Source organism: Schistocerca serialis, chromosome 2 (genome assembly GCF_023864345.2).
Source record: "Schistocerca serialis cubense isolate TAMUIC-IGC-003099 chromosome 2, iqSchSeri2.2, whole genome shotgun sequence".
In the NCBI taxonomy this organism is placed as follows: Eukaryota; Metazoa; Arthropoda; class Insecta; order Orthoptera; family Acrididae; genus Schistocerca; species Schistocerca serialis.
This window is the reverse complement of record NC_064639.1, coordinates 803302562-803329549: the sequence shown is the minus strand read 5'-3', so window position 1 is coordinate 803329549 and position 26988 is coordinate 803302562. Positions and strand designations below refer to the sequence as shown.

The window sequence follows — 26988 nt, the reverse complement described above, 5'->3', positions numbered from 1 at the left end:
GGGGAGCAAATCGGCAAACTATGTTAAAATTTTACCAGCCATTGATTTCCTTATGTGTCAGTAACTCCATCTGTTTTAGGCCTGCTAGACCTTGTACATCACATTGGAGAATCCTTGCAACCGGAGCTTCCTGCACAAGACATGGTTGTTGTAATTTAATCCAACCCAAAAAAGTCTGTTAAAAAAACTATTCTTAATTATGATAATTAACATACAAAACTTTTCATAGTTAGCTGTACAAAAATTAAAGAGTCGTCATATTTATTGAAGGCAACTACTTACCACCACAAGAATTTATTTTATCAGAATTGTGTTTTAACTTTTCGTACAATATAAGTAACACAGTTAAATAACATGTTTGCTTCCAGAAAAAACTTTAACTTGATATGGAATCATAATTTCTGTAAAGTGCAATTTAGAGATTGGAATTACTCTCCTACATACAGTATCTTCTCCTCCTGCCCTGGACTTAGCCTCCATTAGCATAGCCCTTCCTCCATAGATCTTGTATGTAAGAACTGCGCATGTCAGGATGGTATCAGGTGGGCATCTGGAGTGTTTTTCCTACACATAAAATGAGAAATGTCAGGATTCAGGGAAATAATGGGTTTTATTCCCAAGACCCACCACTAAGGGATACAATATTCAAGAAAACTGGCTACGGCCACAGAGTGAACCACATGTGGTATGGAAAGAGCATTTCACCCTCAATAGGAAGGATTTGTGGATACGTCCAGAGGGTAAGAAAGCTGGCAGGCAAGAGAGACATGCACTGTTCTGGCCGTTACCTCGCCAACCCTCTTGCGAACCTCACGTGATGGCACCCAGTTGTCCCATTGGTGGTTTGTGGCAGAAAGCTGGCGAGTCTCTCAGCAGTACCATGATGGCGTCCCTAGCAAAACGTAATAGCGTGGGAGCCAGTCAGAAGTACTGCAGAGTAGTTTACATAACTGCTCACAGCAATGCCTGAGGCCAAGTTAAAATTATTGGAGAAGAATACAGTAAAAAATTTTTACCATTATTACCCGTTACCATGTAAGATTCCTTCCCCTTTCCAAGAGAGCTGGTTATGGGTCTGTGGTCATTACAATTGCTGATACTGATCACTCTTAATGGCCACTTCAAAGCAGTGTTTTTCTTTTGATGTACCTGGAAGGCAATGAACATTTAATGTTTTTTACTTAAAAAGGGGTCTTAAAATTAATGGAGGCTTAACTTCTCATTTTAAAAAATTGGTCATGAAATATGCAATTGGGGCAGAGGGTACAGAGTTCGTGTTTGTACTTTACTGTTTCATTATCCATTGGTGTCACTTGAATCCTTCATAATTGGATGTATCTGGTAATATAATGTCTTTTTCTGCACACTTTGCGAAGTCATCAGAGTCAGTGCAACAGCCGGTAGTTGACCGTGTACATGGAGCCTAGGCGGTGGGTGCAGTGGCAACGACCAGCTGGGCTGCAGCTGAGCTGAAGTGCATTGTCACCTGGGCACCATAATGCGGACCTGGAGTCGAGATGATTAGTGGGCCGGCTGGCCGAATGGGAGCGTGTCGAGCTCTAGTGACTGCAACACTCGCAGGCGAGAATAGCCTCAATGGAGGCTCAAGTGACTCACAATAAACAGGGGTAAACTAACAGTAAGTGATAGGAACAAATACAGGATGAGCCTGTAAGAGATATAATTGGTAATTGATTGAACCAGGTATCAAGCATTTTAATTACAAATAGATAGTTTGTTTTTACTCCTGGTATTGGAAAACTACTTTTCCATAAAGTGTTTTTAACATATTTGCATAAAGTTTGAGTAGTCAGTTACATGAAACACTATATCTTAACTTATTGGGAGGGCCATTTCTGTGAAGTAGTGCGACTCATCTGACATTATCCACGGTATTCACCGTCTGAATGGGAATGTAGTACAACCTGTATTGGTGGCTCGCGGAGTTTACAGTAGCCATATGTATACCAAATCCATGCAAAGAAGCCACTGACTAGTAGAACTACATGTAGAGATGTAACATTTGAAATGACAACTCATTTGGAATAATTTTGAGTGTGCCATTCAGCAATTTGTACGGTAGTAAACTTACCGATGAAGGAACACAATTTCATGACAACCAACAAGCAATGAAGTTGTATTCCTATCCCTTGAGGTTAGGCATGCATTACTGAAATGCGAAGCACTCGATGTCTTTGTAAGGCATTTCTTTTATTAGGACACTGTTGATGCCTTATGGCAAGACTTGAGTAAGCGAGATGGATCACTGCAAAAAGAGAGGAGCAATACCTCGGTATAATATGGCTGGAAAAGAATGCATTAGTCTTGGTACTGTTGGAGAGATTAGTCCCGATCAATCCAGCTAGATCCTCATTTACAGAAGAAAGTAATTCAGAATAAGCCTGACAGCTTGGCAATGGGGTAAGCAAAGAAAGTGAGAGGGTCAAAAAAATTAACTGCAGCAGCATGCGGTAGTGGGTGCCGACTGGCAATTCCAGGAGAACAGATGCATATGCACCGTGCCCCATCAGTAGCATAAGCAAACATGTCATCAGAATCAATCAAAGCTTACTCGATCTACCGCAGAAATCAATAGGTGTATAAGTTTCACGTCAATCGATAGATTATGTGTTTCAGCGTTTCTGTTTGCCTAAAGTCACAGTAGAATGGCCACTAAGCAAGTTCTTCGCAAGTCGGTGTGCCGTATTGTGGCGTACGTGACAGAGCTTGTGGCATCGCCAAGACAATGATTCTGAATGTATTTTTGTGCAGGTAATTTCTAGTGGTTCTCATGGGCTAATCTTTAGCTATCTCCCATTTCACTGGGGATTGCTACTGTACCTTAATTATTGAAGTAACATGCATTATGGCGCCCACATTGTGCTTGGATTCAGCACCAAAAGTATATTTTGTGTAAAGTGTACTGCATGCATGTCTCAGTGAAAGCAAATAAATTTACAGTATTTAGATAAGGAGGAATGTTCTAGCTTTTGGGATGTTTCCCTAAACTGCTATTTTCAAATGAACAAAGTTACAATAATGTGAAGTATCTATATGTGCTATTTCCCCACAGCTCAGTTTGAGCACCCTCTAATTGCACTCAACATTTTTATATCTGATATAATAAAAATAAAAATACACTTCAAAGTTGGGAGGCAAGCTCGGAGAGAGGGGGTAAACTATCAGATAAAATACATAAATACATAATAAAATACAGAGACATGCAGACAGAGCTCAAAAACCTTACGCTGAAGACAATAAACATTTTCACGTATATTTTTCAGTAATAACTGGAGCAGGGCCTTCTGCTATAACTTTTCTCTTGATATCTCTGCCATCATGTATTTCTGCTTATAAGCTAAGCTAAACTAAACTAAACTAAACTCCATCCAAACAGGCCTTGGAAGGCCGAACGATACCGACCAGCTGCCGTGTCATCCTCAGCCCACAGGTGTCACTGAATGCAGATATGGAGGGGCATGTGATCAGCACACTGCCCTCCTAGCCGTACGTCAGTTTTATGAGACCAGAGCCTCTACTTCTCAATCAAGTAGCTCCTCAGTTTGCCTCACAAGGGCCGAGTGCACCCCGCTTGCCAACAGCGCTCGGCAGAGGAGGGGTGGTGTATTCATTTATGATCTTAAATCGATACATGTTTTGTTTCTTTGTGCCTGTACTCTTTATTACTGCAAGTCATCATTGATGGCCTTTGCGGTGATGTATTCAACTTACCTGCGATATCTTATGAATTGTTTGCTGCACTGGATATTCTTGCACGTGGTGGCAGTTGATTTTCCAGAGGTGAACTTACCTTGAAGTCTGAAAACTGCAAGTAGACATTGTAAAGCATAAAAAGTAGCTTGAAGTGGTTTTTTATGTAATTTTTGAGGACACGTATAACTGTGTTTGGTAAAATCAATAAGCTATTTTGATGTGCGAAGGGTAGGTTGTGGCTGTATTCCAAAGTTTTCTAACTGTGTTATGTAAAAGTACTGGATGGTGCAGCTAAGTGAGGCTCGGCATGGTTTCTGTGGCACAATACCAGTGGTATGTGCCGTAATCAGCAGGATCCAGTGTCATGGTGGTGGCAGGCATACTTCTGGAGTGTGAGCTGCTTGTCCGGTGTCTTCGTGATGAAACAATACGCACACAGCTGAAACACATTCAAAAATGTACCTGGCTCGTTGGCACAGTGGTAGAATCAATATCAGATTGTAATACTCAGTAGTTTTATGTTATCGTTACATAAACAAAGCACATAATTAACTTCAATTAAGTTTTGTGATGTAAGGATGCTAATGGCAATTCTTGCCCTAATTTAGCGGGCGCCCTTGCTATAAAATGTAGACCTCTGTTAATAACTCCTGCTACCGTGACAGATAAGAGAGCCAAATCTGCCAGGAAGGGTTAACTGAAATTTGTAATGGGGCTGGTAGGCTTGTGTTTACTCAGAACTATGTCCATTATGGTTCTGCTTCTTCAATCATGCAACAGAGTCAGGTCGTGTGAGAAACTAGAAATATTTTCCTTTATCCAAAGAAAGCTATTAGGTTTAGCTTGCATGCTAGGATTGGTATGGTGGATTGTGCTGAATGGTTTCATGTGAGCTCTGAGCAGTCTAATATTGGACTTTAACCATTAGGAAAGTGCATAACTGTTTATTTGATAACAGATTTTATGTTTTAACTTTACATTTCAATAATTCTTTGCCAAGTGGGGATATAGTGAGTGTTTTATGAAGGAAACTAATCTTCCGGTGTACTCTAGTTAGTACAAAATGCATGTGTGTAGGTCATAAATGTTGCCGGACAGCTGCCCGACATATTACGTCAGAGCGATGGCCGCCGCTTGTTGCTATAAGTGGTGGGGAGCTGGTGCGTACTCAAACCTCAGCCCATGGGCAACAATGTGGTGTCACTCGCTGTAGTGGCTAAGCCTTTCCAATTGTAACTTGTGAATATTTCCTATCAGGTGGAAGCAAAGATGTTTACCACGCAATCGGTGAATGATCATATGGTGTAGAAATCTTTAGTGGCATGCCTGTGGCCCTGTTGCATCTAAGGTGTCGAGAGTAAGCTTATCTATTAGTTTCTTGTTTTATAATAAATTTTCTTTACTATTAGATAGTAATTAACAATCGTGAACCTGAGTCAGATTGAATTGCTGTCTCAGTGTGTGAAATCTGAGTGTAAATAACAGTCATGGCTTTGTTTTAAAAGTGGACTTCTAACTCAACTCATGTAAGAGTCAAGTACTGCATAGAAGTTAGCTGTGTTAGTGAACCATTTCGTCGTTGTGTAAGTAACATTGTGTGACATCAAAAGTAATGGCAGTGGGTAACGCATTACATTTGTATTACGCTCTTTGTAGACATACATAGCATTTTGCTCATGGCAATATAAATAATTGACTGAGAAAACATCTCATAATACTTGTTAAGACATAGAATTTCACTATACATGAAGAATAAATGAAACAGTTGTGTACCAGTAACAGCTGTTTCTTGCAAGTGCAGGATTTTATCTACTCTTCTATTTTTACTTTAACTACCCTCTTCCCCCACCCCATTTTATTTTTGTTCCTAGCACTATTTCTTTGTAGTCTTTAGCTGCATTATACTTTATAATTTTTATTTTCCTTTCTTCTGTCATTTTTGATCTGATGTACTTATACCTCTTCCTTTTTCTGGTGTCTTTTCATTTACTTTTGTCTCCCTTTCTTTGCGCAGCAACTTGGGTTCTTTCAACATCCTGTTGAGTGACTTTCACCTTTTTTTCTATCTTGACAAATCAATCATCCTTTCCCCTCTAATGAAGGGAAATATAGTTCCAAAAGTTAGGAGTATTTTCTGTTTTAAGTATTTTCATCAGTAGTACTGGGAGTTAACTTCTAAAGGGATGTTCTGGGTAGACTTTCTGACTTTCTACAGTTGTGTTAAAGACTTGGGGCAAGAAGCAGGGGAACACAGAGGTAGGAGGGGGGGGAGGAAGTTCTCCTCCTCCTCCTCCCCCCCCCCCTCCCCCCTCCCCCTCCCTTGTCCTACCCAGAGTATTTTATGTCAATAACATACAGTGAAATTTTTGATAGATCTCCCAGGAATACATACAAGATTGCCTGCAGAAATCTATGGAATGCCTTTGTAAACCCCGACATCAAATATTTGAAGTACTTCTGTTCAGTTATTCATTGAAGTTGTACAGAAATATTAGTGTTGGAAAACTTTGGTAATTGCTATATTGTTCACAACGTAGGTGTAAAATTGTTTCTATCACATACGTAATGCTATGTCATTAGAGATGTTTCTTCAGTTGTGCTCTTTGTTTTCTGTTATAGAATATTTAGACTTTTTACTTTTATAGGAAAAAGCAGTTTTTTAATTGATGTACTACATGATGTGAATTTGTTTCTATGCCTTAGCTTGTCTGCATAATAGTGGCAAATGAGGCAGATGTGGCAGCTTTTAAAGATTTTGTGGATACCGGTGCACCAGCACCAAAACCAGCTGCTCCATCCCCAGAAGCAGCTGCTCCACCACCACCACCACCACCACCACCATCAGCAGCAGCAGCAGCGCCGCCACCACAGCCTGTGGCACCACCTGCCCAAGCACCACAAGCAGGAGAGAGGGTCTATGCTAGCCCCTTGGCGAGGAGAATTGCAACAGAAAAAGGTGTTCAACTGACTGTGAGTTGATTGTTAGTTTCTTTTTAATTTCTGCTTCATCATGACACTTCATGTTTTTATTACTCATAGACCATATGTAGTGTACTACTGATGGGAATGGAAAATACACAATGAATACCTTGACCAAACACCACTAAGGTGATACTCCAGTATTTCCATTCCTAAGGGATATGTCGATTAAAATTTCATCCTCACATGAGCATATTTTCAGTACAGAAAAAGAGCCATTCCTGCAACTGAATGTTGAGAGAACATTGTGGCTTTTGGGTGTGTTTAATGTTACTGTAACTTTTTGCATGGATATTGCAACACAGCATGTCCAGAGAATATTTACATGCAAATTATTACAATCTTTTGGACTTCGAAAATGGTTGAATCATTGGCACGAGGGACATGGGAACATCATACCAACAGTTCGCACAGACAATTGACTGCAGAATGACTGCTGACAAGATCGACTGAGGAAAAGTGTGGCAAGAAAAGTGTGCACAGATCCTTACAGCAGGGCTACAACGTGAGAAGATATGAGTGTTCAAGGGGCCCTGACAGATAACCAGATAAAAGCTGAAATTCTGACTGAGGTTACAGGCAGAATCACCACAAACTGTCAGGAACAATTATTGGAAGCTGGATTGTGAGATTTAGTTGCCACGTGTTTTTTAACTGCTGACACCACGCCAAACAAAATAGACCTGTGTGGTGCAGAGTTAGTCAGTTGGGATATAGACTAGCATTCTGTGGTAAAAATGAAATAAGCATTTGGCATCATTGGCAGGGTCCGGGAGTGAGTCTCATTTCTGCTTGTGGCAGTCAGAGTGACCCCATTACATCTGACAGGTCAGGTCCTCTACAAAGCTAGCAGCAGTTATCAAGACCCATATATCCCAACTCCTGGAAACGTGGTATGAGTTATTGGATATGACAACCTAAATGTTGAAGGGTGGCTGAGTGTTTGCCAGTATGCGGCAACATGGATAAACCCTGTTGTCATACCCTTTATGACCAGAATACTGCACAGTTGCTGGTGGGCTGGGATGTAGTCAGAATTGTAAAGTGGTGTGAGCTTCAGATTAACATAAGATAATCATGTTGAGAAAAAAGAAATGTATTGGTTTATTTTCACATATGGATTACATGGGGAGGATTGCCAAAGGGACAAGAGATGATAACTTAAGTAGCCTCAGGCCCATCTTGGAGGAGAAGGAAAGTGCAAAGGTAAAGAGAACTAAGCCATTTAACATCTGCTCTGGCAATGACCCAGAACAGAAGAGAGCAATTTTGCATCTGAAGGTCAGAGAGCCCTCAGTCTTGTGAGATGATCCTCTGGTGTGATTTGTCAGGATGGTTTTGCAGTCAATGATTCGGACTATTCCAGCATGGCGTTAGGCTGTTGTCTCTTCAGCAGAAACGAGACAGACCTCCAAAAAAGACAGCCTCTTTTTAAAATTTAAATAATAAAAAAAAAGTTCACATTTGGGGCCCGGAGCACGTTTCACATCTCCTGTCATGCCCCTCACAGTGAAGGACATCAATTTTTAATGGAATTAAAGTTTAATCACTCAATACTTGTTACATGATGGACATATTCACAAAGTTTGGTAAATATTGAACTGGTGCTTCATGGTGTAAAATTTTCCATTGCCATCATTATGGTTTATTGGCTTTATGCGGTCACCTATGGTACAATTAAAATTTGCAGTATTGACAATTAGCATCCTGTTCTATCAGAAGCATTGGTCACTATTGCCAGAATATTTCAATGCTATATGTATACTCTCAGGCTGGCACAAAATTTGCTGGAATATTGGCTATTGCCAGAGGTCTCACTGCACCACACAAACACCGTTCCATGCTCAGATTTATGAGGGGTAGTGTACGAATTCCTCCACCGCAGTACTGTAGTGTGAAACTAGAGTAGAAAAGCAAACAGATCTCAAATTCATTAGTGGGCTGCATCATTTTATTTAGGCTCCTGCAGTGGCTTGCTTTGGTACAGTGATGTAGCAGTTTGTGTGTTCCAGGACTGTATACATGTATCTGCAAACAAACTAAAAAATTTAATTACATGGCTTTATTTTGTTGAGGTGATGGTTAAATTTTGATGTTTATCCCTCATAAAACATGCTTGAGTTGGTAGCTATAGGGAAGAGTGTAAAGATGAATCAATGGAAAATCCAGAATGGGATGTGACAATATTATGAGAAGGAAAGTTGCTAGTCACCATATAGCAGAGATGCTGAGTCGCAGATAGGCACAACAAAAACCTGTGAAACCAGTCAGGTGGTCTAAAAGCTAAGCTGCAACCACTGTGCTGCATTGTATGTAGGCATGACAACCAACAAGCTGTCTGTCTGCATGAATGGCCAAGAAACAAGTGGACCACCCTGTTGCTGAACATTCTGCCAAATATTTCAGTCACTGCTTCACAGCCTATTCCATATGGAATCTTCCCACCAACACAAGCTTTTCTGAACTGCGCACCTGGGAACTTTCCCTGCAATACACCCTACGTTCCTGTAACCGTCCTGGCCTCAACCTTCGTTAGTCACTTTCCTCACCCATCCAGTCCCTTCCCTGTTCCCATTCCAGCACTACACAGCTGTCATTCCACCACAACACCCAGTCCTTTTCCGCTACCTCCCTCACCCCCCTGCCTTCCACCATGCTCCGTCTAACCTGCAGCACTTCACTGTCCGCCACTCCCACCGTACTATCCCTCCCCCTCCCCACCCTAGCCTCCTTACCCCCACCCAGTCGCCACTCCCATTATGCACTGGTGCTGCTTCTTGCAGTGTGGTTTCAGTTGCCTGAGATTGCAGTCATGTGTGTGAGTAGCAACTTTCCTTCTCATAATATTGAAGAATACATAGTTCAATCGAATCCATACCAAAGTTCAACTTGGCCTTTTTCACAAAGCTTTGACAGGGATGAAAGTAATGTCAGCTGGCAGGGAAAAAGAAATCCCAAGTTCCGAATTTGTAATAAAACACCATTGGCCAACTACATCTTAAATAAATAAATTTTTTCAAGTTACCTTGTACATTCCCTTTATCATATTTCAATGACAGTCTGACCAGATTGCCATGCAGATTGTATAAAAATAAATGAAAACATCATCCTCTGCTGTGCAACAAATGAATGAGTTTTCATCTTCTTAACAACATTAATAGCTACAAAAGAAAGTGACAGGTGGGGGGGGGGGGGGGGGGGGGGGGGAAGGGGCATGGAAGGAAACAGAAAAGTGCAGATTCTATCATACAGTTTGGAGTAGGGCCTGGGTGCTTTTGAATTTCTTAAATACTTATTTCCTTCACCTCTTGTTAGAGATAGAGCAAGGTGGCACAGTCAGTAAGGCAGTGGACTTGGATTCAAGAGTAGTGATGTGCAAACCCCCATCCAGATACTGATTTTCCATTGTTTATCTATATTAAGAAAAATGCTTGGAGGATTCCTTTGGAAAAAAAAAGGCTGGTTCCCATTCACATCTTTACCCAACTAGTTGATGTATGTTAAATCTTGTCTCTTTTCATGTTGACACTTGAAAAGAAAACATTGGTTGGGATGCTGACTGTCATTAACTTCTAAGTTGTCATACTTAAGAAACTGCTGCATCAATGAAAATGAATACAATCTCTCTGTTGGACATTCTGCAATAAAAATTTGATTGTAGTAGCAGGGAACGTAAACTTCATTGTGTGATTAACTGAAAACTGTAAGAGAAGGAAACCTTTTCTTAGGACAGATCATCCCAAACTTCTTAATGATGGTAATCTTGTATTTATTTATTGCAGACTTATGTGACTTTTTAATGAATATTAATCAGATAATAATTCTTTTATAAATGTGTAAAACTATGAAGCTATTCGTTATAAGTGTGAAAGTAAAGGCCAGAGAATTTTCTTTTTAGTGGAGGTTAACTGTTAGTCTTTTATTAATTTTTTACAAGCATTCCTATATTCGTAGCAAATATTTAAATGTGCAGTGGTAAAACGTAAGCTTTGATTTAAAGCCAAGATCAAATAGTCACCACAGAAAATCGTATTATGGAACCTGCCTCTGCAGCCAACATTTATAATTGTTCATGGGCTCTACTCAGAAGTAGGCTGTGCGAATTGTGGTGGTGAAAATGTTTCTAGTGATTGTATTTATGCAGCAATAGAAAGAGACGTGGTTGCGTAAAATTTCTGATCATAATAGTGCCAATGCTATCTGTAAAATTCTAAAACTCTCTGCAGTCTCTAATGAAATAAGGGTCTGTGATATAGTCAATAGTGACCCATCCATCAGTTGAGGATGTTAAACTTGATGGTCCCTTTACTGCTGTACAAGAAGAGTAGGCTGTCAACAGCAGATTTCTCTCTCTTCCCTCCGTATCATCATCGTTGTAAACAAAACCGCATTACACTCCTGAAATTTTAACCAGTTATCTAAAAGAAACCTTTACTCTGAGACATGTTGAAATTAGCATCACAAATGTCATAGATGGACAACATTGAGTGTATATTTCATTATTGAAACACAGTTAATTTTGTTATTTGTATCTAGTACGCCACCACACCTCAATGACTGACCTTACCTTTAATTTTCTTTGAATTTGAATTGTTCTTTCAATCTTTCTTTTTGTTGTCTCTTGTACTGATATTTCATAAATTCATATTTTACATCTTTCTTATCCTTAAGCACATTTCCCATCACTTGATATATGACCAGTAGTGATACCCTTGTTAAGGTGTTTGTTTTTAGTAGCCCCTCTGTCAGTTTTATAGTGGATCTGTTTATTTCCCTATTATAAAAAGTGATCACTATTCTCCTTCTGCCCGTATGTTTCATTATGAACTGAAAATTCTACATACCTTTACTTCTTTCCCAACAATGTACACGTAGCCTTCTGTAAACTTTAACTCTTTGTCAAAGTTCCTTAGTTCCTGACCATTTTTGCCATCCCAAATTAATAATTGTGCATATGATTGTTGATTGCTGTCATTTATGCTGTATGTATTTCAGAATTCATTCAGATCATAGGATAGACATTACCACATCTCATTTTTACACACAAAAATAGATGTAACACCACATCATTTGCAAAAATTCAATCTAGTCATACCTTCATCTCTTGAATAGTTTGTCTTGTGCCACAAACGCTTATAGAAGAGAAAAAACATACTTGAAGCTCATTTGATAATTCACAGAAATTATTCAAAGTCCTACATTACTACATTATTCAATCGTGAACTCCACCTCAAAACAATGTGTGTCTAATTGTCTGGATTTATAACCTCACTGAATGTTAACAGATCTGGCCAATCAGCTTGAGTCTGTATGATGCAGAGCTCTTTCACCACTCCATATTGAGCAAAAGGTTTCTATGGAATTGTGTACTGTCTCTTGAGTTGGATATCTGCCGTATACAAAACTCCAACTTGGCACTGTATTGGGCTACAAAGCTTCATCTTGCATTAAAAAGTATTTGTGGTACCATTAAAATTTTTAGTGATTAATCTAAAACATTTAGTTTTAGTTGGCAACTGCAAAATTTTGTGTCTGTGACTAATAATATGAAGGCCTGAAATAGATTAGGAAATTACTAATTTTGGCAAAACGCGTATCCAAATATCATGTTACTGTGTAGTCTTCTTTGATACATTTGCAGTTTCTTGCCGAGATTTAAGTTTTGTGGTGTGGTGATGCCCCACAATAAGGAGTCATATGAATTAAAAGTTAATGTTAGACCAAGGAAAATCATGTTTCTGATTTCATTGCCACAACACTATATTCATACTTTTAACTACAGCAGAACACTGCTGCTGTCTCGCCATCAAGACAGTGTAAAAAAAGTGATATGAAATGGTGGCAGCCATTGAAAGAGTGAGCCTGTCAATTTGAAGCCACTAACATCAATTCTTAGTAAAATATTTTGTCCACAACCCTCAGGTTATTGAGAGCTGTGACTGATAATATACAAATAACATCAGATTCTCTGCTTCAGTGTTAGTTGCGCATTCTACGTAAACAGATATGGCATCATTCCACGAATATATAGTTGTACTATGGTTGTAGTTAACTTCTTCTTACACTCGGCACAATGGCACAGGTGAATATTTTCGACTTATTTTTAAGAGATGCAGTAGATTTTATGCTATTGTAGTATATCATTAGGCACCTGAATTTCACTGTAGTCACGCTGTTGCATTGTATATTGGCATTCTGGGAAATACTTGTTGACGATTTCTGCATTATAATGTGTTACAGGGTCAAGGGAGTGGTTTGTATGGCTCCATTAAGGCACAGGATATTGCTGCTATGCCGGCAGGTGCTGCAGCAGCAGCTCATGTTCCATCCGGTGCACCTGGAGCGGCTTACACAGATATCGCAGTCTCCAATATGAGATCTGTCATAGCAAAGAGATTGCTGTTGTCTAAACAGGTGAGTCTGTCTGCCTGCCTCTCTCTCTCTCTCTCTCTCTCTCTCTCTCTCTGTCTGTGTGTGTGTGTGTGTGTGTGTGTGTGTGTGTGTGTGTGTGTGTGTGTGTGTGTGTGTTTTACCAATCTTTCATAAGAGCTTATTCCTATTTTACTCAGAATTTTGAACATCTTGTACCATTTTACATTATCAAATGCTTTCTTTAGTTTTGTGCCAATATGGTCCCCATTGAAATAATCACAGTGCCTGCTCTGTTGTGGAAAAATGCGTAATATGCTTTCACTCTCTCAGCACAATGTTGTAACTATTGCAGAAGGTATTATGATTTTCTGAAGCATCTAGTGGATATTATTGAGGACATTATCAAAACACTTTTTTTGACAGTTCACAGCTTTCGTGCGATATCTTTTGGATAACTTTCTATTAAGTATCCTTCTGTAAAAACATTAACCCTGCAATGATTTTTTCCAATTATTTCGAACAAATCATTTTTTTCATTAGTGAAAAACATCCTGTAATGAATGACATTCATATAGATATATAAAGGCGGCTTTTAAAGCTCAGTATCCCACAGTGCTTAGAGCCATTTTAAAGCTCAGTATAATGAGTTAAAAAATTTCAAAAATTACACGTTATCTGAAACATCTTGAAACTTGAAGTCTTGTTAGTTTCTGTGTAGACATGAAATCTAACCATGCATTTCACAATTGTTTCCTGTGAACATAAATATTAGAGGAGCTGACTGGAGCACAGTAGATGTATTTATCTCGTACCACTGGCGAGCACTGTAACATCACATTCTTGTTCACTTTCTGAGCTGCGAAATTCAGTGTCAAAACACAGGATCACTTTATTAATCCCTTTTTGAAAACATTTCCTAAACAACAATATAGGAGAAAGTCTGAAAGCACGCATTTAGTGGTCAAATCTCCAAAGCTGCACACAGTAAAGATGATACCTAGTAGCAACCACCTCAACAAAACATGACAGCCAGGCTAAAAATGTAGTGCCAGACGCTCTCTAGTGGCCGAACAAGTGACTATCAGTGCTGAAACGGATATAAGCAAGGTCTTTCCTTAAGTTGACCAAGTACACACGGGATTTTAAGTTTCTGTCAGAATAAAAAAACTAAATAACTCGGCATTTCATGTTATGGGGCTAAATAATGAAGAAAATGTTGGATAATAATGCAGCCAGCCAAAAATGCTTTTGGTTTAGAGGCATAACTAGTTTCAGGCATATATGCCCATCTTCAGCTGACATTTATGTTAACCATTTGGAAAACAAATTTTTCAGTGCCATTACGCATTTAAAATATAAACTGATTTATTACAAAAAAGTATGTTGATGACCTAATAATGCTGTTCAATAATACAGTAGATGAAATTGAAGCATTTGCAAATCCCATGAGTAATATGCACTCCAATATCATATTGCCTGTTGAACATCAGACAGTTGCATATCAGTTTCTTTGACCTTAGAATATAAAAGTGGAATCAGAACATGCGTTTGAAATTCATAGGAAACCCACCACCACAGATGTAGTCATAAATAATTCTTCATGCCATCCTACAGAGCACAGAATGGCTTATTTCAGATCCATTTTAAACTGTACAAAATCCCTTCCCTTAGTGCATATGCCAAAGAGAACTGAAACTAATATTATCAAAACCATAGCTAATAATAACGGATATGTCACAAGTAAATGACCATCTTCATAGTAAAATTATAGGTATAAAAATCACCTTTTGTAAATAAACAATCTCCAGCAGCAAAGAAAATATTTGCATGCATTCCTTTCCTAGGCACAATCTCATATCAGGTTGCAAATCTTTTCCCAAGGACACAAACAGGGACACTGTTTCCAAGAATGAAGATACTTACAGATACTACATACCACCAACAAAGGAAAGAAAATGGATCTCCTAGAAGTAGTAAGTGTCAGATGAGCAACTGGAACCAGGTAGTAAGTGTACATAATTTCCTTGAGCTGTTCACACAAATTAGGTATAATATGGACCCCAACAGTAAGAAATGTAAACAAGAACATCCTCGCCACAATATAAAAACACCTATACCACATAGGCTCATAACTACTATAAAAGAAAAGTAGAGACCTAAATCAGTACATCGAATAGTCACTCAGAATATCCCAATAACAAATGTTTTCAATTTTTAACATCTCATAAAACTTGTTCTATTTATAGCTTTCATATATTTATATTTGAAATAACCAGTTTGTGATGTCAGTATGAAATTAATTAAATCTGCATAGTAGTCAATCTACTGTATCAATGAAGATAATCAATTTTTGCAAATGTAATTGGATAGATAAAAAATCTACTCCCTGAGTGGGTGCAGGAGCAAACACACATAAGTTATGGTAATGTCAAGCTTTCAGAGCCTGTGGCTTCTTCTAGCAGAAGGGTCAAGAAAAAGGAGGAGGGATGAAGGAATAGGGCTAACGAGGTTTATCACATAGGGAAAGTAATGGAAAAGTTGCCCACAACCCCGGGTCAGGGAGACTTACCACCTGGTGATAGATTCTTGGCGATTTATCTGTAACTTTCCCCATTTCAGAAACTTTGCGGGTCCTTTGCCTTCATCCCTCTCCTTTCCCTCCAACAGTTCTGCCATAAGGACGCGGCACTGGCTCCAAAAGCTTGCATATTTCCATAACTTTTGTGTGTGTGCTTTTTTTTCATCGACACATTTATATTATAGTATACAATCTTGATCATTGTCTGCTACCAGGCGTTAAAAAAAGTCATGTAAACTAAATAAGTTCATTCTTAGAGTAAAAGCTTGCTTGCTTTTTTTTTTTTAAACGCTTTGCACTTTCACCATATTTTCTTTACTTAGATTATATCTTTGCTTAATAAGAAATCAATGATAGTTTTGCTTAGTGGGTGCTCTTTGCTTTGTGAATAAAAACATTAATTGTAAAGCACTTCTATGAAGCCCAGCCTGAGATGATGAGGATTTTGAAGTGTGTTCTACTTGCAACAGCAGTTTTCTAAATTGTGTGTTCTGCTTTCATTGCAACATCATGTAAATTGTCGTGGAAGGGTATCGGGACCATGGCAAGACAAAGTGCCTTCCACTGGAACATATATATACCGGGTGATCAAAAAGTCAGTATAAATTTGAAAACTTAATAAACCATGGAATATTGTAGATAGAGAGGTAAAAATTGACACACATGCTTGGAATGACTTGGGGTTTTATTAGAACAAAAAATAAAACTAAGTTCACAAAATGTTCGACAGATGGCGCTGGACAGCAAAACGTCAGTGACTGCGCATGACAATCTTGTATAAAAGGAGCTGTAATGAGAGAGAGAATCAGATGCACCAGCAGTCACAGCATGTTGACGTTACCTGTAAAGGCGCTTTTAGTGAAGCTGTATTATCAGAATGGGGAATGTGCTAGTTCAGCGTTATGATCCTATCACCATAAGAAGGGGATTCAAATGGGTAAAGGTCCATTGACAAATGCAGCTGTGGCGAGAATGATTTCGAAGTTCGAAGCCATGAGGTGTTTCGACGATAGACCTCGTAGTGGCCAACCGAGCACAAGGCGTAATGCTGCTGAGACCATTCAGGAAGAAATGGAGACTGTAGCGGGTTCGTCTATGCACAGGGAAGTCAGCGCTCATGCAGTCGCATGTCGCACCGGCATTCCATACACTACTGTTTGGTTGGCACTTACGCGTACCCTCTGACGCTATCCATACAGAATCCATTGGCATCATGAATTGTTACCTGGCGATTTAGTGCAGTGGAGGGCATTTACGGTGTTGGTGTTTCAAAAGATGGTGGAAGATGACGATTGGTTGAGTAACGTGTTGTGGACCGACGAAGCTCATTTCACGCTCCGAGGGTCTGTCAACGCCCACAACTGCAGAATGTGGGCTACCGAAAATCCTAAAACTGTTGTAGAAACTCCATTGCACGACGAGAAAGTCACGGTATGGGTTGGGTTTACCACATTTACCATTATCGGGCCTTTTTTTCTTCGAGAAAATGTGTGATTCTGGTTTTGTAACTGCTACTGTGACGGGTGAGAGGCGCGCCGATATGTTACAGAATCACATCATCACCAGCCTGTATGATAAACACCTGCTGAAACGTACGATGTTTATGCAGGATGGCGCTCCACCCCATATTGCTAGACGCGTGAAAGATCCCTTGCGCACATAATTTGGTGATGATCGTGTGCTCAGCCGCCGCTTTCGTCATGCTTGGCCTCCCAGGTCCCCAGACTGCAGTCCGTGCAATTATTGGCTTTGGGGTTATCTGAAGTCGCAAGTGTATCGTGATCAACCGACGTCTCTAGGGATGCTGAAAGACACTTCCTACGCCAATGCCTCACCATAACTCCGTACATGCTTTACAGTGCTGTTCACAACATTATTCCTCAACTACAGCTATTGTTGAGGAATGATTGTGGAAATATTGAGCATTTCCTGTAAAGATCATCATCTTTGCATTGTCTTACTTTGTTATGCTAATTATTGCTATTCCGATCAGATGAAGCGCCATCTGTCAGACACTTTTTGAACTTTTGTATTTTTTTGGTTCTAAAAAACCCCCTGTCATTCCAAGCATGTGTGTCAATTTGTACCTCTCTATCTACATTATGCCATGATTATTCAGTTTTCAAATTTGTACTGACTTTTCGACCACCCAGTATATATATATAAAACTTTCTCTCTCTCTCTCTCTCTCTCTCTCTCTCTCTCTCTCTCTCTCTCCGCACCCCCCACCCCCACCGCACCCCTCCATCCTTCCTTGCGTCCATCTGTATGTGCAGACTAATCTCGGGAACTGCTGCAGGGATTTTGATCCAGTTTTGACCAATGGATACATTGATTCATGAAGCAGGTTTCTTGTACAATTTATAAATATTTTGCACAAATTGCCTGAATTGTGATGAATTACAATTTAGTTGTGACAGCAATGCCATTGCCACCTAGTGAGCAGCCACCATAATTTGAGTGAGGAATACTTACTTGAGAGAGCAGAAAGCATGACACAGTTTGTGTCTGGTCTGGTGGCGTGGCAGTAAAACATCTGGCTAGAAACCAAAAAGTTGTAGGGTCACATGCCACCTGGACCACTTTTTCACTCTGCCTTTTAACCTCGCATTCACCTCTCAATCGTATAGAGATTCACCAGAAACAAAACATGGCTCAGATTCCATGTTACACTGTAGCTCTCCTTTCCCTAGTTGAATAACTGCTTAGTGACATGCAAGTCACCTAAGTGACATCCAAGTGTTTGCAATCATTTCAAAGCAACTGCTTAGTAAAAATAACATGTGAATCCAAAACATGTGGTTTTCAATTCATTATGAATAAAATGAAACAAACCATGGGTTACAGCTTTGATTTGTTTGTATAAATTGTGTTTTATAGCAGTGCAGCATATGACTCGAAAGTCCAGCTTTCTGATTTCCTTGTATTACATATAGATACAAACATAACTGATGATGGTCGAAGTCGAGAGGATATAAAATGTAGACTGGCAATGGCAAGGTAAGCGTTTCTGAAGAAGAGAAATTTGTTAACATCGAGTATAGATTTAGCGTCAGGAAGTCGTTTCTGAAAGTATTTGTATGGGGTGTAGCCATGTATGGAAGTGAAACATGGACGATAAATAGTTTAGACAAGAAGAGAATAGAAGTTTCAAAATGTGGCACTACAGAAGAACGCTGAAGATTAGATGGTCAGATCACATAACTAATGAGGAGGTATTGAATAGAATTGGTGAGAAGAGGAATTTGTGGCACAACTTGACTAGAAGAAGGGATCGGTTGGTAAGGCATATTCTGAGGCATCGAGGGAGCACCAATTTAGTATTGGAAGGCAGTGTGGAGGGTAAAAATTGTAGAGGCAGACCAGGAGATTAATAACACTAAGCAGATTCAGAAGGATGTAGGTTGCAGTAGGTACTGGGAGATGAGGAAGTTTGCACAGGATAGAGTAGCATGGAGAGCTGCATCAAACCAGTCTCTGGACTGAAGACCACAACAACAACATAACAAACGTGATTCTCTGTGTCATCAGACAAAAGATATTATTTGTTTGGACCCTTCCAAATTATGTGGAAGACTGGTAAATGAATCTTCACTGGCAACACGTTTTAAAGTAAGACAGTAATTTCAGATAGCCAGTTTCTGTTTCCCTCACATTTGCAATCACACTCTTAGTTCTGTGCACATCCTTCCAACAGTGGGCAGTGAGTTACTCAAGTTTCAAGTAGTCTAATAAATGTGACCGATAATGAAACTGAGCGAGGTGGCGCAGTGGTTAGACACTGGACTCGCATTCGGAAGGACGACGGTTCAATCCCGTGTCCGGCCATCCTGATTTAGGTTTGCCGTGATTTCCCTAAATCACTCCAGGCAAATGCCGGGATGGTTCCTCTGAAAGGGCACGGCCGACTTCCTTCCCCATCCTTCCCTAATCCGATGAGACTGATGACCATGCTGTCTGGTCTCCTTCCCCAAACCAACCAACCGATAATGAAAAGATAACCACCTCACAATTTGAAGTAATCAAATATTTTTAATCAGTAGATTCCCTGCAATAGTTTGAGAACAACTGGATAGCGAAAAAGTGTGAATCCAAAACATGTGCTTTTTATTTTTATGCTTCAAGTAAAACCCTATCTAAAAAAACCACTTCATCAATTTTTCTCCGTTTACATGCAGTATGTTCTTTCAGCAGTGCAGGAGATGACTGAACTTTCAGCTTTCCATGAATCAAACCCAGATGTGGGCACCATTCTTTGCATGGTACAATGAAGTAATCTGCCATAAAGAGTCCATGACAAAGAATTGTGGCAATGAGTCTCAGCAATGCATCACAGTGCATACTAAGCGTCACAATAAATGTGCCATAACATGATATAAACATTGTACATTGTATGTGTTTTTATTTGTGGCCCCTCTCTCTCTCTCTCTCTCTCTCTCTCTCACACACACACACACACACACACACACACACACACACACACAAGATTTGCATACAATATTTACATTTGTTATAAACACTACTTAAATGAAAATATTCACTTACTTAACATTGTTGTCTGAATAGTTTTATTTGTGGCATGTGAACAAAATATGCTATGCCAGTCAAGTCATGTGGCCATAGATTTTTAATGCTACCCATGCGAAGCTGGGCCAGTTTGCAAGTATATAAATAAATGCAGGTGTAGCAGTGTGTTTTTACCATTAAAACCTCATAATTTGGCACTAGATATTAAAGTATTATTGTGCAGTGCTGGAGCTAACAACATACTGCTGTTGAATACATTAATGTTACTGGAAACATAAGCCATTAACAGATGGACATGAATGCCTGAAACCAGTTACGGCTCTAAAATAAAAGCTTTTTTAAATGAGTTTGTGGCTTGATCCATTATTCACCCATGTTTACTAATAGCTGTGGAGTTCACAGGATCCAGCATTGATAAAATAACAATGAAGAAAATGTTCACTATTTCTGAATGGACAGATAAAATATTTTTAGATTCCCACTACAATCATTTGCTGAATCTGGTATGAGACTTTAGATATTTACATTGGTGAGGGCAAAGATAATTCAACCAAGCGAAATTTCAAGAATTCTTTGCCTTTAGAATTATTAATCTTTTCGTAATAAAATGTAAGCATATATAAATATTTAACTGTTTGCAGAGGCTATTCCAAGACATTAAAAAGCTAAGTAACCATAAACTTTAACATCGTGATCACTCTTCCTAAGGAAGCAAATCTGGTAAGTGTACTTTCAATTAGGTACCACCTGTCAGCTTTGAACAATGATCTTATATTGAGCCCAAGATGTTACACAAACATGATTTCAAAATGGCGACTGACAACACTAAAATATAGATCTGAACATTGAATTGTACAAATTTTTGATGATAAACATTGGACAGCCATGGAAAACTGGATTTTGGGTGGGGAGATACTAAAATCTAAAATAATATCCTCAAAATCACAGTAATAGTCAAATACACAAAAACAAAAATAGCAATGAAACAAAATGCATCATTAATTTTTTCAAAAAAAGAAGGCACAAATAACTTTTAACTACTATCAAAACATCATTTGAAATATACAGTGTGTTCTAGAAATATTTGTTCAAATTAACAGAGGGGGTAGAGAACATCAAAATTGCAATAATAAACATATGGTCTTTGAAGTCAATTTGTAATGTTAGGGAATGTTTAGTCAGTGATGCTGATGTAAGCTGATGTCAGTGGTACTGACTGGGAATGTGTACGGACATTCAAAACGGCTCTGTGTACAGATAGTTCGCTCATAGATCTGCTTGGAAACACATCATTTCATTCACAATCACCACCACTTGTAACAACAGTGACTTCCTTGTACACACACAGATTGTCGCCATCAGTACTGCCTTGTGACAAAAACAGTGAGCATAGAATGGCTTACTTGTGCTGAAATGGCTGACATGCATCTGGTATATAGGTCTTTGAATGTAAATGGACATGCTGGAGTTAGACTATTGACAGTGCTTTCCCAACAGACAGATTCCACAACACCAAATGTCTGGACATCTGCATTACCTGCCATGCGAAACAGGCATTTTCCATGATACAGGCCGGAATCAAGTAGTGTGAACTCCTGAAATGGAAGAAGAGATTCTGGGACATGTTGAAGACACTCCATCTACAAGTACATGACGCATTGTACACGTCCTTGGCATCAGACGTAGCATTGTATGGAATGTCTTACATGACGAACAGCTTCATCCTTTCCATCTTCAGTGTGTGGCAGCTTTAGCACCTGAAGTTTTTCCCCAATGTGTGTGTTCCGCACAATGGGTTTTACAACAGACTGCCCTGCACCCCTTATTTCCCCGTCGAGATCCCATGTACTGACGAGGCTTTGTTTACTTGTGAATGCTGTTTCAATATCCGCGATTCGCATGTTTGGGCACATGTGAATCCATGACGTACTTACCGTATTTACTCGAATCTAAGCCGCACTTTTTTTCCGGTTTTTGTTATCCAAAAAACCGCCTGCGGCTTAGAATCGAGTGCAAAGTAAGCGGAAGTTCTGAAAAATGTTGGTAGGTGCCGCTACAACTAAGTTCTGCCGTCGAATATATGTAGCGCTACACAGGCATGCTTTGCAGGCACAAAGATAAATACTGGCGCCAAAACCTCGGCGTCAGTAAATAAATTTTTAAAAAAGGTGGAAGATGAGCTTTTTTCTCCGCCCCGAGTTTCGACCACTGCATTTTCATACATTATCCAACGAAGTAAATACAAATCCCGTATTGTTCATTTTCAAATGTAGCAGCATTTCAATGTACTACGAAAATGCGACTGGCAAGACTGTTTGGGATGTTTGTCAATAGGGCCAACTCTACGTTCTGAATTTTTTCCTACCTGTGAGAAGGGATGGTTGCTAATAGGAACTTTTATGTATTGTGAATCACATACAGTATTCTCTTCACCGTAAGAATAATACGAATATAAACATTTTGCCATGTATTGTTTCGTGTTTGCTGCTATCTCATTTAAATTCTGTCTGCCTAATAAACTACGAAACTTGAGTGATACAACAGCAAACACGGAAGAATATACATATCATGTCATTTTTATATTCGGTGATGGAGCGAATGGTTAACTCTCGTTTGGTTTCGCTGCTCGAATCTCGATGCCTACTTACCAATGTACAATGTGGATTTCGTAGGCGCCACTCTGCTGTTGACCATCTGGTTACCTTGTCGACCTTCATTATGAATAACTTCTTGCGGAAGCACCCGACCGCGGCTGTGTTCTTTGATTTGGAGAAGGCTTACGGCACCTGTTGGAGGGCGGGCATTCTCCGCACCATGCATACATGGGGCCTTCGCGGTCGCCTCCCTCTTTTTATTCGTTCCTTTTTAATGGATCGACAGTTCAGGGTACGTGTGGGTTCTGTCCTGTCAGACACCTTTCGCCAGGAGAATGGGGTGCCACAGCAGTTTTGAGCGTCGCTCTCTTCGCCATAGCGATCAATCCAATAATGGATTGCCTCCCAGCTGATGTATCAGGCTCCCTTTTCGTGGACAATTTTACCATGTATTGCAGCGCGCAGCGTACATGTTTCCTGGAGCGCTGTCTTCAGCGTTCTCTTGACCGTCTTTACTCCTGCAGTGTCGCCAATGGCTTCCGTTTTTCTGCCGAGAAGACGGTCTGTATTAACTTCTGGTGCTACAAAGAGTTTCTCCCACCGTCCTTACGACTCGGTCCCGTTGCTCTCCCATTCGTGGAGACAACAAAATTTTTAGATCTTACATTTGACAGGAAATTTAGCTGGTCTCCACATTTGTCATATTTGGCTGCCCGTTGTACCCGTTCTCTAAATGTCCTCCGTGTTCTCAGTGGTATGTCGTGGGGAGCAGATCGAACTGTCCTACTTCGCCTATATCGGTCGATCGTCCACCTCCAAGCTGGATTATGGGAGCTTCGTATACTCCTCTGCACGGCCGTCCATCTTACGACGCCTCAACCCCATACAACATCGGGGTTTACGTCTTGCGATCGGAGCGTTTTGTACTAGTCCCGTCGAGAGTCTTCATGTTGAAGCCGGTGAATTGCCACTACCAGCGCGATATACTGCTTTGTCGGTATGCCTGTTGGCTACTGTCAATGCCCGACCACCCGTCTTATCGTTCCTTTTTTGACGACTCTCTCGACCGTCAATACGGGTTGTATGTCTCTGCCCTGCTACCCCCTGGAGTTCGCTTTCGTCGCCTCCTTCAACACCTTGATTTTTCACTTCCTGCAACCTTTCGAGTGGGCGAGAGCCAAGCGCCACCTTAGCTCCAGGCTCAGGTTTGCGTTCACCTTGACCTCAGCTAGCTCCCGAAGGAGGTTACCCCCGGTTCGGTATACCACTCCCGTTTTGTCGAACTTCATTCGAAGTTCATTAATATGACTTTCATTTATACAGATGGCTCTAAGACCAATGACGGGGTCGGGTGTTCTTTTATTGTCGGGGCACAAAGTTTCAAATACCGGCTCCATGGCCATTGTTCGGTCTTCACAGCTGAGCTCTTTGCCCTCTACCAGGCTGTTCTTTACATCTGCCCCGATTCCCTGAGCGCCATCCAGAGCCTCAGTGATCCGTATCCGGTTCACCCTTTCGTGCACCGGATCCAACGCTCTCTTCAGCAGCTGGTGGACGACGGTTCTCCGGTTAGCTTTATGTGGGTTCCTGGCCATGTCGGTATCCCTGGGAACGAATCTGCAGATGCCGCGGCCAAGGCTGCGATCCTGCAGCCTCGGACAGCTTCTTGTTGTGTCCCTTCATCAGATTGTAGCAGGGTCATTTGTCGGCGCATTTTATCACTGTGGCATGCTGATTGGGCTGCACTTACGGACAACAAGCTTCGGGCCTTGAAACCTCTTCCCGCGGCTTGGACGACGTCCTCACGCCCTTCTCGGCGGGAGGAGGTCGTTTTGGCTCGGTTATGAATTGGACACTGCCGGTTCAGCCATTGCCATCTGCTGACGGCTGCGCTGGCGCCGTTCTGCCCATGTGGGCAATTGCTGACAGTCCGCCACATTTTAACATCCTGTCCGGATTTTAATACACTACGTCTTGATCTTGGCCTGCCATGTACTCTAGATGCCATTTTAGCGGATGACCCGGGAGCAGCTGCTCGCGTTCTTCGTTTTATCAACTTGACAAACCTCTCTAAGGACATTTGATTATGCTGTTTTTTTAATCCTATGCCTGTCAGTCTGTCTTTTATCGTGTTTTCCCTTTTAGTTGCTGTTTTAAGCTTGTGCCTCGCGGTGCATTCCTAACGTAGTCTGGGCGCTAATGACCATTGAAGTTGTGCGCCCTACAGTCAGAAATGAAGCACGAGAGTTGACTAGATTTTTAAATCTAAGATGACTTTTAATTTCTGTGCAGAATGTAATGTACTAAAGAGGTGTCTGCAAAGATTTTCAAACGGAGAAAAATTTTCTATAAACTCTCGTTCAGAACGTCTTCTATCATACGCAGTCTATTATTTGGTTCTTGTTGATCATTATCGAAGAAAGCAGCAGTGTAAGTAACAACAAATAGCAGTCTCTTACCATTGTTTTGCTAATGAAACGATTCCTCTCTTTTGTTTTTTAATTGTAAGTGGCGGTAGCGTGCACAAAAGCAAGCCATGCCGCAAGCGGCGACATGTCGTAAACACACATTATTAGAATGCGACAAACAATGCATGACACAGTACAGTAATGCATTTTCAGCTTAGTGACGTAAACACCTAAAACAAAGAGAACGGCACTTATCAGACCAAAGAAAAATAAGCAATCAATTCAAACCAGACGAAGCACATGAAAAAGGAAGGGTACCCGTATAAATATGGACGGAGTGCCTGACGCATAACAATGGCTATCTGGTAAAGCTTAACTGCTAAGCTTACGACTCAAACCAAACTACTGTAGCTGTATCATCATTCATTTGACCTAAATTGTGTCTCGTATTACAATGGACCAACTTTGTTTCGATTTGGAAGTGCGGCCTAAAACTTTTCTCTCCCCTTGAATTTAGAGTCTCAAATTTCAGGTGCGGCTTAGATTCGGGAAAATTATTTTTCCTTGATTTCGAATCTCATTTTTCAGGTGCGGCTTAGATTCGAGTAAATACGGTAACTTCATGCTCATCAAGAGCAATTCAGTGTTAATGTGTGGGCCGACGTTCTTGGTGATCATTCCACCTCAATTGCACCTCTGTGGAACGTGTTGCCAGCACTGATAGAGGATGTACCTCTGAATGTTTGACAGTGTGTGCTTCCAGCACAATGGAGCAACAGCCCATTTTAGCATTTCTGTAAGGAATCGTATGACTGAGCGAGGTGGCACAGTGGTTAGCACTGCAGACTTGCATTTGGGAGGACAGCGGTTCAAACCCGGATCCAGCCATCCTGATTTGAATCTTCTGTGATTCCCCCAAATCGCTTAAAGCAAATGCCAGGATGGTTTCTTTGAAAGGGTATGGTCGATTTCCTTCATCATCATTTCCCAATCCAAGCATGTGCTCCTTTGCTCGTTCTCTAATTACCTTTTTGTCAATGGGATGTTAAACATTAATCTCATCCTCCTCCCTCCTACTCCTCGAAATCATCTGAGAGTCACCTTCGGTAATTGATGGATCGACCGAGGTGGTCCTGTGGCCTGGCTGTCAAGGTCACGTCACCTGATGTGTCTGGATTTCTTCCTCTGGGGGCATATGCATATGAAATCATTGTGAAAACAGAACAAGACCTCATTGCTATAATTCCCGTCACTGCTGATACCATTGCAGACGTGCCAGTAATCTTCGAATAGATGTAACCCTCAATTGTCCAATAATATATTGCATGCCAAAGGTCGCACATTCGAGCACTTCCCATGAATGCCACTGCTGTAATAAGCTTGCTAAATGACATTCTGTGTAGATCATCCCTAGCCTCAGAATTTGTCCTCAGGGCCATATATACCGTAACTAAATATATTTGTTTCCATGTTCTCTACCTCCTGTATTAATTTAAGCAAATAGTTTTGGGACGCACTGTATAACTCAAGTAAAAAGACTAATACCAATACAGAAAGCCAGAAATCTATACTAATAGAAAAATCCAGAAGGTGGTATCAAAAGCAACAAGTGAGTTGTATAGCACAAATTAAGGTGCTGATACAAGTACTGGGAAGCCAAAAGCCAAAATGAATAAAGCAAGCCAAAAATTGGTGTGACTAACAAAACACACTTATAAAGGCTGATACCTATGCAGAGAACCACAATCTTTGAATCAGAATTCCAGAAATAGAAAGAAGTCTTTGTTGCAAGTGTTTTATTAACAGTGATGTGGTT

At 40.4% G+C, this 26988-nt stretch overlaps 1 protein-coding gene across 1 annotated transcript in view; it reads left to right on the top strand.

Annotated features, from left to right (window-relative positions):
• The window catches only part of LOC126458050 (dihydrolipoyllysine-residue acetyltransferase component of pyruvate dehydrogenase complex, mitochondrial), a 76377-nt gene that overhangs the window by 13446 nt on the left and 35943 nt on the right, over positions 1 to 26988 (top strand). The window contains exons 4-5 of the mRNA XM_050094848.1: positions 6418 to 6684; positions 12934 to 13107. Of these exons, the coding sequence (XP_049950805.1) occupies positions 6418 to 6684; positions 12934 to 13107 (441 nt within the window). The remainder of the gene's footprint in view (positions 1 to 6417; positions 6685 to 12933; positions 13108 to 26988) is intronic.